This window comes from Lycorma delicatula, chromosome 4 (genome assembly GCF_047948215.1).
Source record: "Lycorma delicatula isolate Av1 chromosome 4, ASM4794821v1, whole genome shotgun sequence".
NCBI classification, from domain to species: Eukaryota; Metazoa; Arthropoda; class Insecta; order Hemiptera; family Fulgoridae; genus Lycorma; species Lycorma delicatula.
Genome location: NC_134458.1, coordinates 26,399,980 through 26,416,581, shown reverse-complemented (window position 1 = coordinate 26,416,581; position 16,602 = coordinate 26,399,980). Strand labels below are relative to the sequence as shown.

General features: G+C 28.8%; 2 protein-coding genes across 2 annotated transcripts in view; both read left to right on the top strand.

Moving 5' to 3' along the window:
- Positions 1-16,602, top strand: part of LOC142323209 (uncharacterized) — a 21,939-nt gene extending 5,337 nt beyond the window's left edge. Inside the window, exon 3 of the mRNA XM_075362548.1 lies at positions 12,051-16,602. Within this exon, the coding sequence (XP_075218663.1) occupies positions 12,051-12,883 (833 nt within the window). The 3' untranslated portion in view covers positions 12,884-16,602. The remainder of the gene's footprint in view (positions 1-12,050) is intronic.
- LOC142323032 (zinc finger CW-type PWWP domain protein 1-like) lies at positions 1,112-10,326 on the top strand. Its single transcript, XM_075362125.1, has 5 exons — positions 1,112-1,617; positions 2,598-2,697; positions 4,148-4,359; positions 7,365-7,472; positions 10,135-10,326. The coding sequence occupies exons 1-5, from the start codon at positions 1,582-1,584 to the stop codon at positions 10,324-10,326; spliced, it is 648 nt and encodes a 215-aa protein (XP_075218240.1). The 5' UTR covers positions 1,112-1,581.

Genomic DNA, 16,602 nt, shown 5'->3' with positions numbered 1-16,602 from the left:
AACAATCTTCCAAAATGGTATCATGAATTTTCTCAATGATTACTGATGTTTTTATCTTATTTGGATGATCTTTGTGCGATTCCTGTTTTGTGCTTGTCCAATCGTGTTTGAATCCACCAAATTGAAAGATAAATGGTTGTTTTCAATGGTATATCTGTAAAATCATTACTCAGCAAGGCTTAATTTCTTGAGTCAAAGATTTTTTTTTAGTGGTTATAACTAATTGATCAGCTCTTATATTATTAGCTATTCTTCAGTGATATATGTTTGAATTCCTGGGAGTTCCTGAATGCACCTCATATAGGGTGTCCTACCTTACTAAACAGCATTCTGTGTGTGCATTAGCTTAGCATCAGAATGTACTGATCACTAGTGGAAAATCACCATTTATTAGTACATGTCTCGTGTTGGTCCGGTGTATACTTGTTATATTATTATATAATGATATACCGTATATATATATATCTGTATATATGCGAAATATGTATTGAAGTTTTGGGAAAATTTAGTATTTTTTAAGCAGATTTGAATTTTCAGACGAAAATCACAAATATCTCGAAAACGGCAAGTCCTTGCGTTCTGAAAAAATTTTTTGACCCCCTGGACGAGTACCCCATCTGTTCACAGTGGTACCCGTTGGATGATAATATTTTCAAGTGTCCCTGGGGTACCATTCAGAAATTGGGGAAGGGGTATGATGGGGGACCTCCATAATATCTCTGCAATCGCTCGTCCAAGCTTGAATCCTTATTCTGCATTTTCATCCCTATAGATTTTTTCATAGCACAGAAAAATTGTTTGTAAAATTAATTACCCTCAGTGATATTGTATTCTTATTATTTTTTAAATATATTTCTTTCACAAAAAATACATGACATATAAGCAACCTTAAAAGAATCTCTCAATTTACTAACAATAACATCAGCATTGTAGCTGTTTGGAAAGCCATCATCATATTTTTAATATAACTTAAAGTATTTATACATATAACGTTTTCAAAATAATGATATTTATTTTTTAATATTTCTATTGAATAATACATTTTTTTATTAGTGCTATCAATTTTATATTCTAGTCATTTCAAGATTCTGAGGAAATCATTTCAGAAAATTTGAACAAAAAAGTATCAACAACTCTTTCAAATGAAAAATTATCTGAACGACAGATTAAATCAAATAATTCTAATCAAATAATCAAACCAACTATGGTATTATATGAGAATAATAACAACAATAATAATGATATTGTTTCTGAAAAAAATAATCAGATAAAGGATTCAAAAAAAGGTACTACTAGTGTTAAAAATGATAAAAATAAGAGTTTGTCAGTGAAGAATAATGAAGTTATGAAAAATCCAAAAGATTCAACTGTGAAAAAGAAACTTTATCGCATAAAAATATTAATGATATTCCAAAAGTTCAATGTTCATTAAAAAATAAATATAACTCAAATAATAATAATAATGTTCAAAATGAATCAGTTGCATCATCGTCATCAAGCGATAAATACTCATGGTCAGAAGTTAAGAAAAGGTTCTATCAGCCACTTCCGTCAAAATTTAAAAATCATAAAGAATCTTTAATGTGGTTAATGAAACTGCGAGACGTTGGGACTTGGGTAAGTTGTAATTTTATATTACTAAGAATTTACTATTAAGGAAGCTACTTTATATACGTATGTATAAAAGGTACATCAGCAAAGTAGAAAATTTTGGTTATTCATTTTGGTTGCGGGGAGCTAAACTTGATGGTATATTGTCAGTCATTTAATGCATTTAATATTCTTTGTTAAATCGTTGTATAAAAATGGTAATTCTGCGACAACTTTACAAAGGTTATTTTGAAATCTGTTCAATATTTTGTGTCATGAGCAGCTACTGTCTGTTCATGCAGTTAACTTATGGTTTAAAACATTGTGGAAACCAGGTCAATATTAAATTTTAAACTTGAAGGACCAGCACACTGATACTGATTGAAAGTTCAAACTCCCATTACACACAGTACAAAATTTTTTTTTGTCATTTTTCTGTATTTTTTTTTATTAAAAAAATGTAGCAAGATGCGAATGTCAGCTGGCAACCATATGTTTGTGATGATTAGTTTTTAGTTTTTGATGATTTTAGTCATATCATTTTACTTGGAATCAAATTCTCCATAGATTAGGTTTAAAACTTAACAAACTTTTTAAAACATTCAACAAAGTTATTTTTACACCAGACATAAAATAGTGTAAAAATTCATAAAATAGTGTGTTTTTCCCCAGATTTCTCAAAAACTACTAAAAATACAGTTCCAGGACCTATTTTTTTTTTTTTCAATTTTTAAGTTAGATTTCATGTAAACCATAAAATTTACCTCATTGTTTTGGTTCCAACAGTTACAGAATGGCTTAATTTTACCAAAGGCACAGAAATCAGGGTGAAATATTTCACCAGTAGACTTTTCTAATAAAGTATTTCTGAACCTGTGTTTGTATGAACTTTCTTCTTTATTTTCACCAGTAGAAGATGTCAAGGTGTGTTACTTTATTTATGAATCACCTGGTATATATAAAAATATAGAACAATATTTATACTTTTTATTTTATTTTTTTTACAGATAACGTGCTCCAATTCAGAGTGTAAAAAATGGCGATATGTTCATAGCATAAAAGATCCAAGTGATGTGCCAGAGAAATGGTTCTGTGATATGAATCCAGGTAATTGCTATAAAATTAAAATACAAGTTATCATGTCTATTTATATTAACGTGATAATTTGAGAGCAATTTATCATGCAAATGGAGTTTGTTGTAACAGTTTTTTTCTTAAGAATTAAAAAATTTTTTTTAGTTTAAAGTATTTACAGAAAAACTTTACTATATTCACCAAATTTAATTAAATTAAAGTGGAAAGTTCTAGTAAAATAACTTGTTGAAGATTAGTAAGAAGTAAATTTGTATAATATAATTAGATTTTATGAGAAGTAAAAGGTCTGGATTTTTCCAAAGTAGATGCCTTAGCTGTTAGTTGGTGTTTTATATTAAATTGTCTACATGTATTTTTTTTAATATTTTATTAAAGATTTTTTTTGTTTGTACATGTAGAAATTGTCATCCAAACTGTGAATTTTTACGTTATATTGCAGATAGTCAGTTGGGACATTTATCAGTCCATAATCTTAATTCCTACAAGCTTTTTTGTTTATTGCTAAGCATAGTACCTAATATACAGGATGACACAGGGAATTCGGAAATTTTGAAAGTACTAGTGGCAGCCCTTAGGAACTGGTAGAAAGGTCTTCTGAGCACAACTACCTGCTATTTAGTAATCATGGAGCAATGGGTCGGTATACAGGATGATGCATTTGCCGTGAAGGCATTTTGCAAGAATGGTGACAGTGTGACTGCTGCTTAACTGGAATTACGACATCATTACAATTTAGTACGTCATGATCGCGTTCCATCTTGTCACGGATCAAGACGTGGGTTGAGAATTTTGAGGAGATTGGTTCAGCTCTAAAAAAGAAACCACCAGGAGTTCAAAGAACTCAATGAACACCAGAAAACATTGAAGCAGTTCGGGCCTCAATTGGAAGGAGTCTACGATGATCGACAAGGAAACACGCAGCAGCATTGAAGCTAAACTGAACAATTGTCTGCCAAATAATCCACAGTGATTAGAAGTTTCATCCTTACAAAATTCAAGTTGTGTAAGAACTGAAACCATCAGACTATATGGTCCCATGGAAGTGTTTCAAAGTGCCATGCAGAATCTCAACATTTACTTCCAAGAATGCATAATGGCCATCATCTGATGGACATTGTTTTTAGAAATTGAAAATTTTTATGTTGGTACGCTTAATGGCATGTAATTTTCTTTTTGTTTTCAACAATAAAACTTGTAAATTCATTTTATTTTATTTTTGAGAGAGTTACTTCAAAATTTCTCGTTTCCTTGTACCACACTGTAGAAGGATTCTGGACGGAGTGATAATCACATATCAGTCCAAGCTATATTTATGGTACTGTACTAGATACTTTTATTTAGTTACATATGTGAAAATCATAAGGAGCAGGTCTGCTATAACTAAATTTTGTTTTTTATTAAGAATTGCAAATTAAAAAAATTAATTTATATAATTCAGTTTTATTTAACTGTTACCTTTTAGATCCAGATTCATATAAATGCAACGAAGGACCTGATGTAGAAATACCAAATTTTGACCCTGAATATGATTTTGATATATTATTTAACAAATTTACTGCTGGTTCAGTTGTATGGGCTAAAATGGTTGGATATCCATGGTGGCCATCTATGGTTAATGATGATACTGATACGGAAGCTTTTTATTGGTTGGATGATGAAGATTCTCTTGTACCAGTGAGTTAAAATTGTCAAACTTATTTAATATATAATATCTATATATATATCTATATATATATATATTTATTTTTAGTAAGTGTATTTTAGTGATAACATCTGAGAACTAGCTTTTCATAGAATTTTTTTTTCTGTTCATGTTTATCTGTTAGTTTATGTCTGTTTGATATTTTCTCAATATCTGCTGAAGAATTTGGAGTGATACTGAGAAAGCTTATGTCTCGAGGAATTTCAAAGAATTGTAGGTAGAAAGCATATACATTGATTTCATTAAGCTCCTTATAGATCAATATATATCAGGTTAGAATAGGTTTATGAATGACAAGATGGGAATATGTGTATCTGTTCTGTCATGTCCATGCCTCTGCATTTAACCTATTTGCTCAGTTTGGCTGATGAATATGTGTTGACAATTCAGATTGTAAAGATAAATATGGGTACACTTAACTTATTTTAAAAATACCAGTTCTTGATATTAATTGTGTTGAGGGAAATAAAATGTATTCTCTAATATTTTGATATTATTATTAAATCTTTATTGACATCATTTCTATCCCGTAAATGCTTTATTTTGTTTACAACAGTGATAAAGATTATGTTCTGTGTTGATATTAACTAAATAGAAATTTTTTAATGAAACTAAATTAGTTATCTTGTTTTCCTCTATTTCAACTTTAATTTTACCGTAGATTTTTTTTTGTCTTCAATCATTTGACTGGTTTGCTCTCTTAAAAGATTCCCTATCTAGTTCAGTCATTTCATTTCGATATACTCCCTACATCCTACGTCCCTAACAATTTGTTTTACATATTCCAAACATTGCCTGCCTGTATAATTTTTACCCATCTACCTGTTCCTCCAATATCAAAGCGACTATTCCAGGATGTCTTAAGATGTGGCCTATAAGTCTGTCTTTGCTAATTCTTTTAGCTATATTTTTCCAAATGCTTCTTTGTTCATCAATTTGCCGCAACACTTTTTCATTTGTCACTTTATCCACCCATCTGATTTTTAACATTCTCCTCTAGCACCACATTTCAAAAGCTTCTAATCTTTTCTTGATCTAATTTCTATTTTTATGATCTTGATATAATCTTTTCTTGAACTATCACTTCGGTACAGCTTCTTCAAACCATGACCACCTACCATAACTTACAACTCTCAACTATCAAATTAACCTGTTCGTGGAAGCGTGATCCCTGCACCTTCTAACATCAAACGTTTCACACAAAAACAACTATATTTAAAATTCCTATATCTAACTTTAATTAGGCTGTGTTCTTAGATCATTATTTGATTGATTCTTTAAACACATATCAACAAAACAAGTCTTTATCGCAACAATGACAATTTTATCCTACAGTTCAATTTACTCTTGGTTTACTTAAAAATCAAAAAACAGGTTCATAAACTTAATAAGCCTCTAATGAAAATATACTCTATTTCTCTCTGCTGTGGTCTGCTTTCAGGAGCAAGGCCAATGCTTATACCCTCCCACACCACAGTGTTGAATGGAGACTATTAAAAACTAGCAGACACATGTAAGATGACTGTAAAAATCCATTGCTTAAAAAAAAGTGTAAAAATAAAAGCACAAAAAAAGAATGCAATATTTGACGTAAGAGTATAAAGAAATTGTACTGAAAATGAACATGAGTTAGAAAAAGGCTAACAAAAGCCTAATAAACATAAAAAATATTAGTTTGCTAATTTTTGCTTTATCACTACTCAAAATACTACTAATAGTTTGTGCTAAATTTGAATCTTTGCCAATTATGCACACCTGCAGTGGTAGCGTTACTATATCAAACCAGACAAATGAAATTTTATTTTGATAAGTCATCCATTTCTTCTAATCATACTGTTCTCAGTTTGTTGATGTGTATGGAATCACAGCACACATGAAAATGGTAGTACCAATTTGTGGCATGATGTAAGGACTTAGTACAGGAAAAAGTTCAGCTCTTCTGTTTGCTGGGTTGATGAGGAAGATAGAACATGCTGATTTGAGAATGTAACAAGCGCTCTCTTGATTGAATCACCTTGTTTATATCCACAATTCTTATTAACAATATTTGTTTTAATATGACAAAGAAGGTTAGAGAATAAATTACTGATATTGAAAGTCACATTACCGTTCGTTTCCGAAAATCACGTTCTTCTGCATTGCACATAATCTAATACATGTTTGCGCTTAGTTATTTTGTAATATATAACCCTAATTTTCTATAGTAATTGTTTCCATATTCTTTTATTTAATTTTAGTGCTTGCGTTTTGTTTGTTATTGTTCATTTTTGTGTATTTTTTCTGAAATTGAGTCAATACCAGGCCCATGTGGAAGACTTACCGACGATGATATTCACAAATATTTTGACAAGTATAATGATAGTGAATATACACAAATAGGGGTTATGAAAGTGACAGTGATCTTCTAGTTTACATTTTAAATGAAAGTGAAGATGAAATGAAAGATACACAATACATTGAAGTGATAGCAATACAGAAAACCAGGGAAAAAATTGTCATGTATTCAAATTTCTATTTATCATAACATTGTAAATAATAATTCAAATTTCATACTTATATGATTTTATTTAGTAATTTATGTACATTTTATGGAGTGGTGAGTTTTCTTCAAATTAAGTATAGTGTTAGGAATATGGAAACAAAATAAACTTTAAATATTCTTTTTTATTTAAAAATTAATTTTGTGAACATTTTAAAGTGAAAAATATGACAGTTTGCTAAATATCATCATATTCTACATAATTTTCTGAGTAATTTGTATTTTTTTCAAATTTATAAATTGAAAACAGCATTATATGCAATGCCAGTATAAATTTCTTGACAGTTCAAGGGGGGGGGGCACAACCCCCTCCAAAATAGCTGACAGCGAAAGGGTTAACTTCAGTAATCTGTGGAAATTGGTTGATTAAATATAACTTTGCTTATTAACATTTGTTGTATGCAGTTGTTTAACATTTTATTGTTTGTTTATTTTCAGAGTTACTACAATGTAGTTTTCTTTGATGAAAAAGTTACTAGAGCTTGGATATCAACCGATAATATTATGAAATATAATAGAGAATTCAGATACTCAAAAGAGTTCAAGGTATGTAAATATGAATTTAATATGATTAATACAATTCCTCTTTAGATTTACTTGGTTGTTTAATCTGCAATTTAGGTTTTATTTGCTCTTGTACAAGTTTGTCCACAAAATTATTTTTCTTAGACATACTGCGTGGAAAGTGAGAGTAACGGTGAACTCTCGTATGCATGATTGTAATAAGATATAAGATTTGCTGGATTTCATCTAGCTGTGTCAGAGTACTTTTTCCCCATCATTCATTTAGTAATAGCTTTTTAAAATGTGTGCTGCAGTTTAGAAACTCACAAGTTGTAAAGTACATTAAGTAAAAAAATTATCTTTTCACCAGAAACTGTGAAGCAGTTAAAATCCTTTCATCAGCTGAAGGATAATGTTGCAATACATTTAGAAATGGATAGTGACGTGTACATACCTGTGATGAGGAGAGAACTAGACAGACAATGAATGGTTACAGTCAACTACATGGTGTACAGCATGTAACAAGCCACAGTTTCAAACTTTTTTGATTGGTTTCTTTATAAGTTGCTCGATTCATTATGAAGTGATCAAAGTTAAGCTATGCTATTGAAAATTTTCTACCTAATGAGTTCCTAAACTTCTTTCAAAACACAAAAGTCAATGGATGAACTCTATAGTAATATATCTTCAGCATTACAAAATTAAAGGTGATATTTTTTGTATATAGAATTGTTGCAAATGATAAAACCAGAGACATAAACTCAGTATTTGGCCATACTTGCTCGCCAACAAAATCAATAAAGTGTCAGCAAACATTTTCTAGTCAGAAAATCATGGCGAATGTCTTCTGGAACAGAAAAAAAGACGTAATGGTTGATTTCCTGGAATTGAGGTCTACAGTCAATTTAAAAGTTAACAAGGGCCATTCAAAACAAATGTGGCATATTGAGCTGTGATATTGTTCTTTGTATGACAATGTATGCCTGCATATTCCAAAATAAGTTGAAATTTTCTGTTACAATTCAAGTGGGAAGTCTTTAGTAATCCTCCATACAGTTTAGTTTGGGTACTTTGTGATTGTAATATTTCATGAATGTAAAGTATGACATCCAGGTACTTTGACAATGAAAATAAGATGTGAAAGGCCAACTTAAATCACAGAAAAATTTTATAACAGTGGCTATGTGTAAGAAAAAGGTTTGTTTTTTGTGTACATTACAAAAATGGTTTTACTTATATGTTTAAATGAATAAAGCTGCTTTTGCATAGCCCTTCTAATTACAGCAACTGGATATTAAACCCAGCCCACCAGGTTGGTCTGTTTGATAACTTGTCATCACAAATCAGCTGATTTCGAAGTTGAGAATTCTAAGGTTCAAATCCTAGTAAAGGCAGTTACTTTTATATGGATTTGAATGCTAGATTGTGGATACCGCTGTTCTTTGGTGGTTGGGTTTTATATCTCAGGAACAGTCGACCTGAGACTGTACAAGACCACATTTCATTTACATTTATACATATCATCTTCATTTATCCTCTGAAGTAAAACCTTACAGCGGTTCCGGAGGCTAAACAGGAAAAAAGAAAAAGAGAGAGAGAGTATTAAACCCAGTTGCTGTGGTTGCGGTTGGATTGTTGCTTTTTAACTACCATAACCACAATGAATGTAGGTCTCTGTGGAATGAAATTAATAATGGTTTATTATAATACAGCTATAGTAACAACAATGAAAATCCCACATCACTATAATTAAGAATATTAATATTGGTGCAGTTTCCCAAATTTTAATTGAACCGACTAACTTAGGCTTGTCAACCCACTAAATTTGTCTGTTAGGTTAGCTCTCCTCCAGTCTAATTCTCAGAAAACATCTTTTTGCATGTATCATTTCATTCATCTCAATGATGATGCCCTGACTGCAAAAGCACTGTTTTATAGCTGCTGGATTTCAGTGATGGGTGACTCGTGATTGGTGGTTGAGTCGGTGCACGATGTGGTTAGAATAGCTTTCATCTGACTGATTGCCATTCTCAATCCACTACATATTGGTGAAAATTTCTAGTCTCCCATTCAAAGACTTTGACAGTCTGGTAACCCAATTGTTTTAAATATTGACAGCCAAGAGAATTCTAATAGTACTTTTATTAATCTTTTTTTTTTTATTACATTGATTTTATCATTTTGTAAATTCAGTGAATTAAGAAACAAAATTTTAGATAATTCCCTGTATGGTTTCTTATCATGAAAATATAAATAAATAACTAGATAAGTTTAAAAAAAAGAGTTATCTGTGTGACAAACATTACCAACATTTAAAAAATGAAAAATAAATACAGATTGGAATTATAACCTAGCATAATACTTTTTGAATAACAAATTAAATTCTTTGTATATGATTTAGAATAAAATGTATAACTATAAAAAAAAAAACGTGTGTTAGATTTGACACTGGTTTTTTGTAATAAAAATTTACGGTGTGATATCAGATTAGAAAACCTAGTTTGCAAGTTAATCATAACTATTTTTGCTTAATTCTTTTAATGTAACATTCATTATTACATTCACTATTTATTGCTTTTTATACTTGGTCATCAGTTTTGAGGTATGCAGTTTATATACAGTTTTTCTTTTACCATGTGTGTAATTGTATATATTGATATACACATACATTTTTCCACCTATTTAATGTTGGTTTTCTTTTTAGACCAAAAAAGAAGGTGTTGATTATGCATTTAAAATTGATAAAGCTATGATTGAAACTGATAAAGCATTACTCTTGTCTAATAATGAACGTTTGAAGAATTACAGTTTTTTATCACAATATAATGGACCGATTCGGCGACCAAAAGATGTAGATAGTATTACCACATTTTTCATCATCACTACTAAGTTATAAAATCAGTTTTCTTGATTATTTTTCCGCTATAATGTTTTACCTTCTTCAACTGATAGATTTATTGATTATATTATTATATTTGAAGAATTCTTTTTATTTTGTTTCTTTCTACTCGGATTTTTTTCTTTTCTTTGTTTGCTTTGTATTTTATGTTTTTAGATAGGGAGGAATATTTAACATAAAGGATCAATTGTTTTATTGTTTTCACACTCTTTTTAAGACTTCAGAGTATTAATGCCATTTGACAACTTTTCCTTAATATTGGCATCTTTACTTAAAAATCAAAAATTTTTATTATGACCTTGATTTTTTCAAACTTAACACGCTTATTATGCGCTTTGTGAACTTTTCCCTACTGAAGTTTACATCATAGATATAAATATATGTTTCATCACTATTATAATGTTACTGAAAAACGTTTTGTCTACATTGGCACAGTTTAATCTTGTTTTATTTTTGGCTAACGAAACAGATACTCTTCAAATTTGAGAAAATAACCTTTGTGTATGTTTGTATTTTTAAAATATGTTTTATTAATTATATGTTAATAAGGAGGATTCATTGATTTCATTACATGTTGTTTGTTAAAAGAGCAAAAATTGAACTTTCAAAACAGTACAGATTTGAACTGCTCGTAGGAATTTATTCAAAAAAATATTCCGTTTCTACATCATTCTATGCTGTGTTTCATTTTCTGATATTAATGGAATGAATTCTTGTAGAGCACTGTGTTTGTGAGAAATTATGTTTCAAATTGAGGAACATATTTACAGAAACCTTAAAATCTTTGGAAGACGTTCAAGAGGTAGGATATATAAACCAAATTCAGTGTTATGATTAGTTATCAGTGTTTCTCAGATTTTGCACAACAAAGTCACTCTGATTTGAAATTGATGTTGATCATTTTTTTTTTTTTGGAATGGTGTTGTTCATTATTCCACATGGTTATAACAACAATAATAATTTTATTTAGCAATATTTAAGAGGCAATGAATAAGTGTGGGCAAGCAAAAGATGGATAGTGCATGATGACAATGCTATCCACATTTGGCATTCCCATTCTCCAAGGATGTTACAAAAACTTTGTACCTCAGCCTCCCTATTTGCCTGATTTTCTACCTCCTGTAGACTTATCTAGTTTTCTGCTGACATCACAACTGCTAATGTGTTGGTCTTAGTCAAATTTTTCCAATGATCTCATTAACTTTTCAGTCACTGGTTGACCAGACAGAGATCACCGACAACAAAATTTCCAGATTGAAAATCTTTGAACCAACTCTGTACCACACATACTGATACCGCATCGTGTCCAAAAACATCATAATCAAAAAAGTAAAATAATAATTTTTAATAAAATTTTAAAACGTATTAAATTTTCACTCATTTTCAAGATGTAATAAACTAATACAATCTCAGTGATATTTCGTCTATCAAAAGCACACATATGCAAATATAGACAAATTTGATTAATATTACCACAGTTATGCGATCCTTAAGAACCTTTTTCCTCAAATCCAATATTTATCTTTGCTACCAGTCAAGCTTAAATAAAAATCAGGTGTGTACCATTAAGAACAGGCCAAAAAAAACAGTAGATGACATGAAAGTTAAAAATGTCGGTACAAAAAATACACGGTGACCAAACATGTTTAACGGTAAATGATAAACTTTATGATCTCAGCTATTTTTGAATTTGTATTCTTACTTGTTATTTTGTTTTTCAGGGACCAGGAAGAAATGCAGACGAGAAATAAATGAGAAACAATCGCAAAAACATAAGGAGTTAAACCAAGATGGTAGAGATGATATTACTAGCGATCATAATGAAATTAATAATAATAGCAATAAGTCTATGACAATTACAGAAAAGTTATCGTCTGCAGATGAAAACTGTAATAAAATTTCTGGTGATAATAATAATAGTATAATATCTAATGGTAACGAATCCTATATAGGTATTGATGATGATGATGATAATAATAATGAAATTAATTCAAGTGATGTAGTTGTTAGTTGTAAAAAAATAGGTACTGATAAATCAACTGTTAATGATGGCAGTGTTAACAAAAATTTAGATAAAGAAGAAATGGGCAGTAGAGAAAAAATTCATTGCAATGATACCAATAATGATAAATATCAGGATTCTATGGAATCTTTTGATGAAGGTAATAATGATGTTGATGAAATAATCAATAATGACTTTATGAACGATACTGCAATGAAAATTGATAAATGTCAATTGTTAAGTGGTACTTCTATGGCGGTTGATGATGATAACGAGGACTTTGTTGAAGTTCTTGGTAATAGAGAAAATCAAGAACCGATTTCATCTAGTGTTCTTAATAACGCATTAAATGATGCACCAAATTCACAATCATCAACCCAGTCTTTCAATCCGTTGATTGAAGATGTATTAATAAATAGATATGATTGTGATGATGAATTAACAGATAGTATTCTGTCAAATTGTTTTGTTAGTGAAGGCCTGTTGTTAGTGAAGGCTGTTGTGCCAAACAGTTGTAGTTTTATAGAATCATCACTGGTATTCGAGGAGTAATTATTATATTATCTAAATATCCAATATTGTAAGTGATATTTAAATCGCTTTAATTATTTCAAAGTGTATTTTAAGAATTTAATTTGTATGGATAATGGAAATATGCCGATTTGTATATGACGGTATAGACAGATATCAATAAGATTAATTAATTAATTATACTGCAGCTCATATTGTAGGTGATGTGAGGTGTTTTTTTAAAAATGTTTATGAGATAATTAGTAATAATTGGTTAATAGTTAAGATTTACTTATTACTAATTATTAATTACAGAGTTATTAATAACTGTATTTAAATTTAATTTTACTTTTATGTAAGAATTTTTAAAGGAAAAAAAATCATTTTACGATTTTGTATATTATTTTGCTGTAAAAATGTACATAATATTATCTTCTTGAGTATCTCAGATTTCTGATTCAAAATTTCAAATTTTGAACTGAAAAAGTTAAATAACATTCTCTTACTAGGTTAATGACGTTTTGATGCTTTTTACAGATAAATATTTATGTAAATAATTTTTTTACAATGTATAGATAAATATTTTATAAATAATCATTCTTTTACAATGGAAAAATGTTAATAATTTTATGTCAAAAACTATTGTGGTGGTATTCTGGTAATTGGTAATTACCAACAAATTTTAAAATGGTTAACAAAGAACGGGAAATAATAGAAGATAGAAGTTTATTTTTTTTTTACTATAAATAAAAGATATTTATTTCAGTTTTATTTTTAATCTATAGTTTCTTGTCATTAAAATTAAAAGAGCCTCTCATATGTCTCGTTTCATTTTCAATTAGAAGTAATTTAATTGTTTTCAGAGGCGATCAATCCTTATTTATATCTCCACATTATTAATTAATTGATTTATTCTATGATAAAAAACAAAAGAAAAAGGTTCATGTGTTTTGTTTTATGTAAAAAAAAATACTGTAGAACAAAAATTTTTTTGCACCTCTGAAGAAGTACATGAAAAAATATATTTTGATATGCACGTGTTTTACACAGAGTGCAGCAGTGAATCAGTTGATTAAAAATACTTGATAAATATGTAAAATAGTATTTATCACTTTATTATATATGAAATTACATTATGTACAATTATTTAAAAACAACATAGAAGATAAGTAGGTTATCTATCATATTTTGCAGCGTAGTGGTGGTGGTGTTTGAAAAACACTGATTTCAGTACCCCTAGAAAAAATAATCTCTTGCAGACAGATCTGATCCACAGACAAATTCTTCTTGTATGTTCTTAAAGATCACGTGATTAGGGAAATTTCCATCCTTGAAATGTCGCTCATAGCACCATCTTGTTGAAATAATGTGTTATGATTAATAGAATGACGAGCTACTTTAGGCTAAAGCAGATTTTTTTACATGTTATGATAGTTTTGTAAATCTAACTGCAAAACCATCATCATTCTCAAAGAAGTGTGGTCTTACAATTCCAAATGATGTAATATTACACTTGACAGTATGACTTCAAACTTTAGAGCAGCTTTTCATGTTATCTTTGCACAAAAGGTTTATTTAGGATTTATAGTCTACCGGTAGTGAAATCTTTGCGTATTGACGAAGCCCAAAAAGTGAAAATAATAATAATTTTCTTTATTATTCATAAATATTGTTTATATGGTTGTTAAAACTGTTAATTGAATAAGGTCTAGGCACTTACTAGGCACAACTATTCATTTTGTAGTTACATACATGATATAGACATATAGTCCTTGGATTATATTTGATAACACAGCATTCCACATTTACACATTAGCGATAATGAATTTAACAAATAACATAGAATTACTATTCATTTACATACACCATATTTACACATACACATTAAAGAAAGGATTTAATAAATGAACATAGAACTAGTATTTATAATGATAATTTAACATACATCATCTTTCATCATATTTTTCAATCTTCATATATGTGATAAATTACTTTATTTATTAGATAGTCCTCCAAAATTTTTTAAGAATGTTTTTCCCCAGACATTTGTCTTACGTAGACTCGTAATTTGTAGGAATTTCTTACCTTGGTATTAATGAGGTCTTCTCTGCAATCGACAGTTGTGTGTTTATCAAACCCTGTGTAGAGATGTACTGATGTAGTGAATATCATGGTACAAATTGCTTATTTGGGACCACAAAAATGTTTCTTTGTCTAACAAACAAATATATAAACATTTTTTTTTTGAATTCAGTATATTTTTGTAACCTAGTTTTTTAACACTTACACAATGCTCTTTTTTGTTTAAAAATAGTGATTTTCCCCAATTTGTTTGGGTGCACAAACTAACCACTTCATACTTTTAAATTTCAGCAGTCTCCAAACCATCCATGTTTTTAGTACTTTTTCGACTGTCACATACTGCCTACGTTTGGATTTTCTTACTTATCTATTCAATTGAAACCTACCTGTTAGTTCAGATATATAATATTTTCATTTTCCTCTTTTGTTATATGACTCCAGTCACAGCACAGAATATTTCACCCTCCTTATTTCATTCAGTTTTGATGTTCACTTCATTAAATAATATGTTATTTGTTCAGTTTTCATTTTTCTATGTTGTACTAAAGGTTATTTTATTTTCAAACTATGAAATTTTTGATTCCAATCGATTTTTAAAAAACCTCTGATTGCTAACCTCAGTCAAAATTTACTCGTCCATATTATTTATTTACTATTAGTAGTAATCTCTAAATTTTTTTCCTTGTCAACCGATCAGTTCCAAATCAATATATTATAAATACATCAAACTTTCTTCTTCCCGTGTTTATTTTCAGTTTCCTTTTAACATATGAGATATAACTGATAAATCATTTATAAAAATAATTTTACCTGTATATCAATATTATTAGGTCACGATAAAAATATTACCTGTAAAGTATATTCTCATTTTCTAATAATCGTAGATTATTTGGAAGTATTAATCTTGATAAATAGATCCATAAATCGAATTTAAGTGGGTTGTAACTAATTTATATTTATAGACTGATCTGTATCGCTTCACAAATACCATTCACTTCTGTTTAATCTCTTTCTAAACTTCATGTGGTCTTCTGTCATTAGTTTCCTCTGTTAAAATTATTTTTTTAATTATATTTATTTAATTCATTTTGTTTTTAAGAGTTATCTATGTATGCCACTATTCTTGATATCGATTGTCAATTTTATTGTAATTGATACTGGAGTGTAATATAAAATGTATATAATATTTAAAATACTCTGTTTAAGTATTAAATTTAATTAGTTTAATAAATATATTTAAATGTGACACTTGTTATAAAAGTCAATTCAAATTTAGATTTTTGTATATGTAGTACAAGTTTGTACAGGTGATAATTTTTTATTTATTCGTTATATAAATTGTGTTTATTATGATTTTATACATTTATTTACTTTTCTTTTATACATTTGTAATATGTATATAAGCTTTAGTGTGACAATTGTAATAATACAATTTTTAGTTTTTGTATATGTATAGTACAAGTTTTGTACCGGTGACAATTTTCTTTTTTAATAATATTTTTGTTTTTTGTTATGTATGTTTAGTACACAGATAATCTTTTTATTTTTTGAGAGTACATTTATTTTTTTTTCAATATAATTGATGTATTTGTAAGTAAATTTATGTAATTAAAATAAATTTGTTACAAATTTAAAGTTACCTATTGTAAAAATTTAACATTAAAAATAAAGAGAGTATA

Coding starts and splice junctions, on each gene's coding strand:
- LOC142323032 (XM_075362125.1), top strand. CDS start 1,582: ATGTGGTTAATGAAACTGCGAGACGTTGGGACTTGG. Junction 2,698..4,147: donor GTTCTGTGATATGAATCCAG/GTAATTGCTATA, acceptor GTTACCTTTTAG/ATCCAGATTCATATAAATGC. Junction 4,360..7,364: donor ATGAAGATTCTCTTGTACCA/GTGAGTTAAAAT, acceptor GTTTATTTTCAG/AGTTACTACAATGTAGTTTT.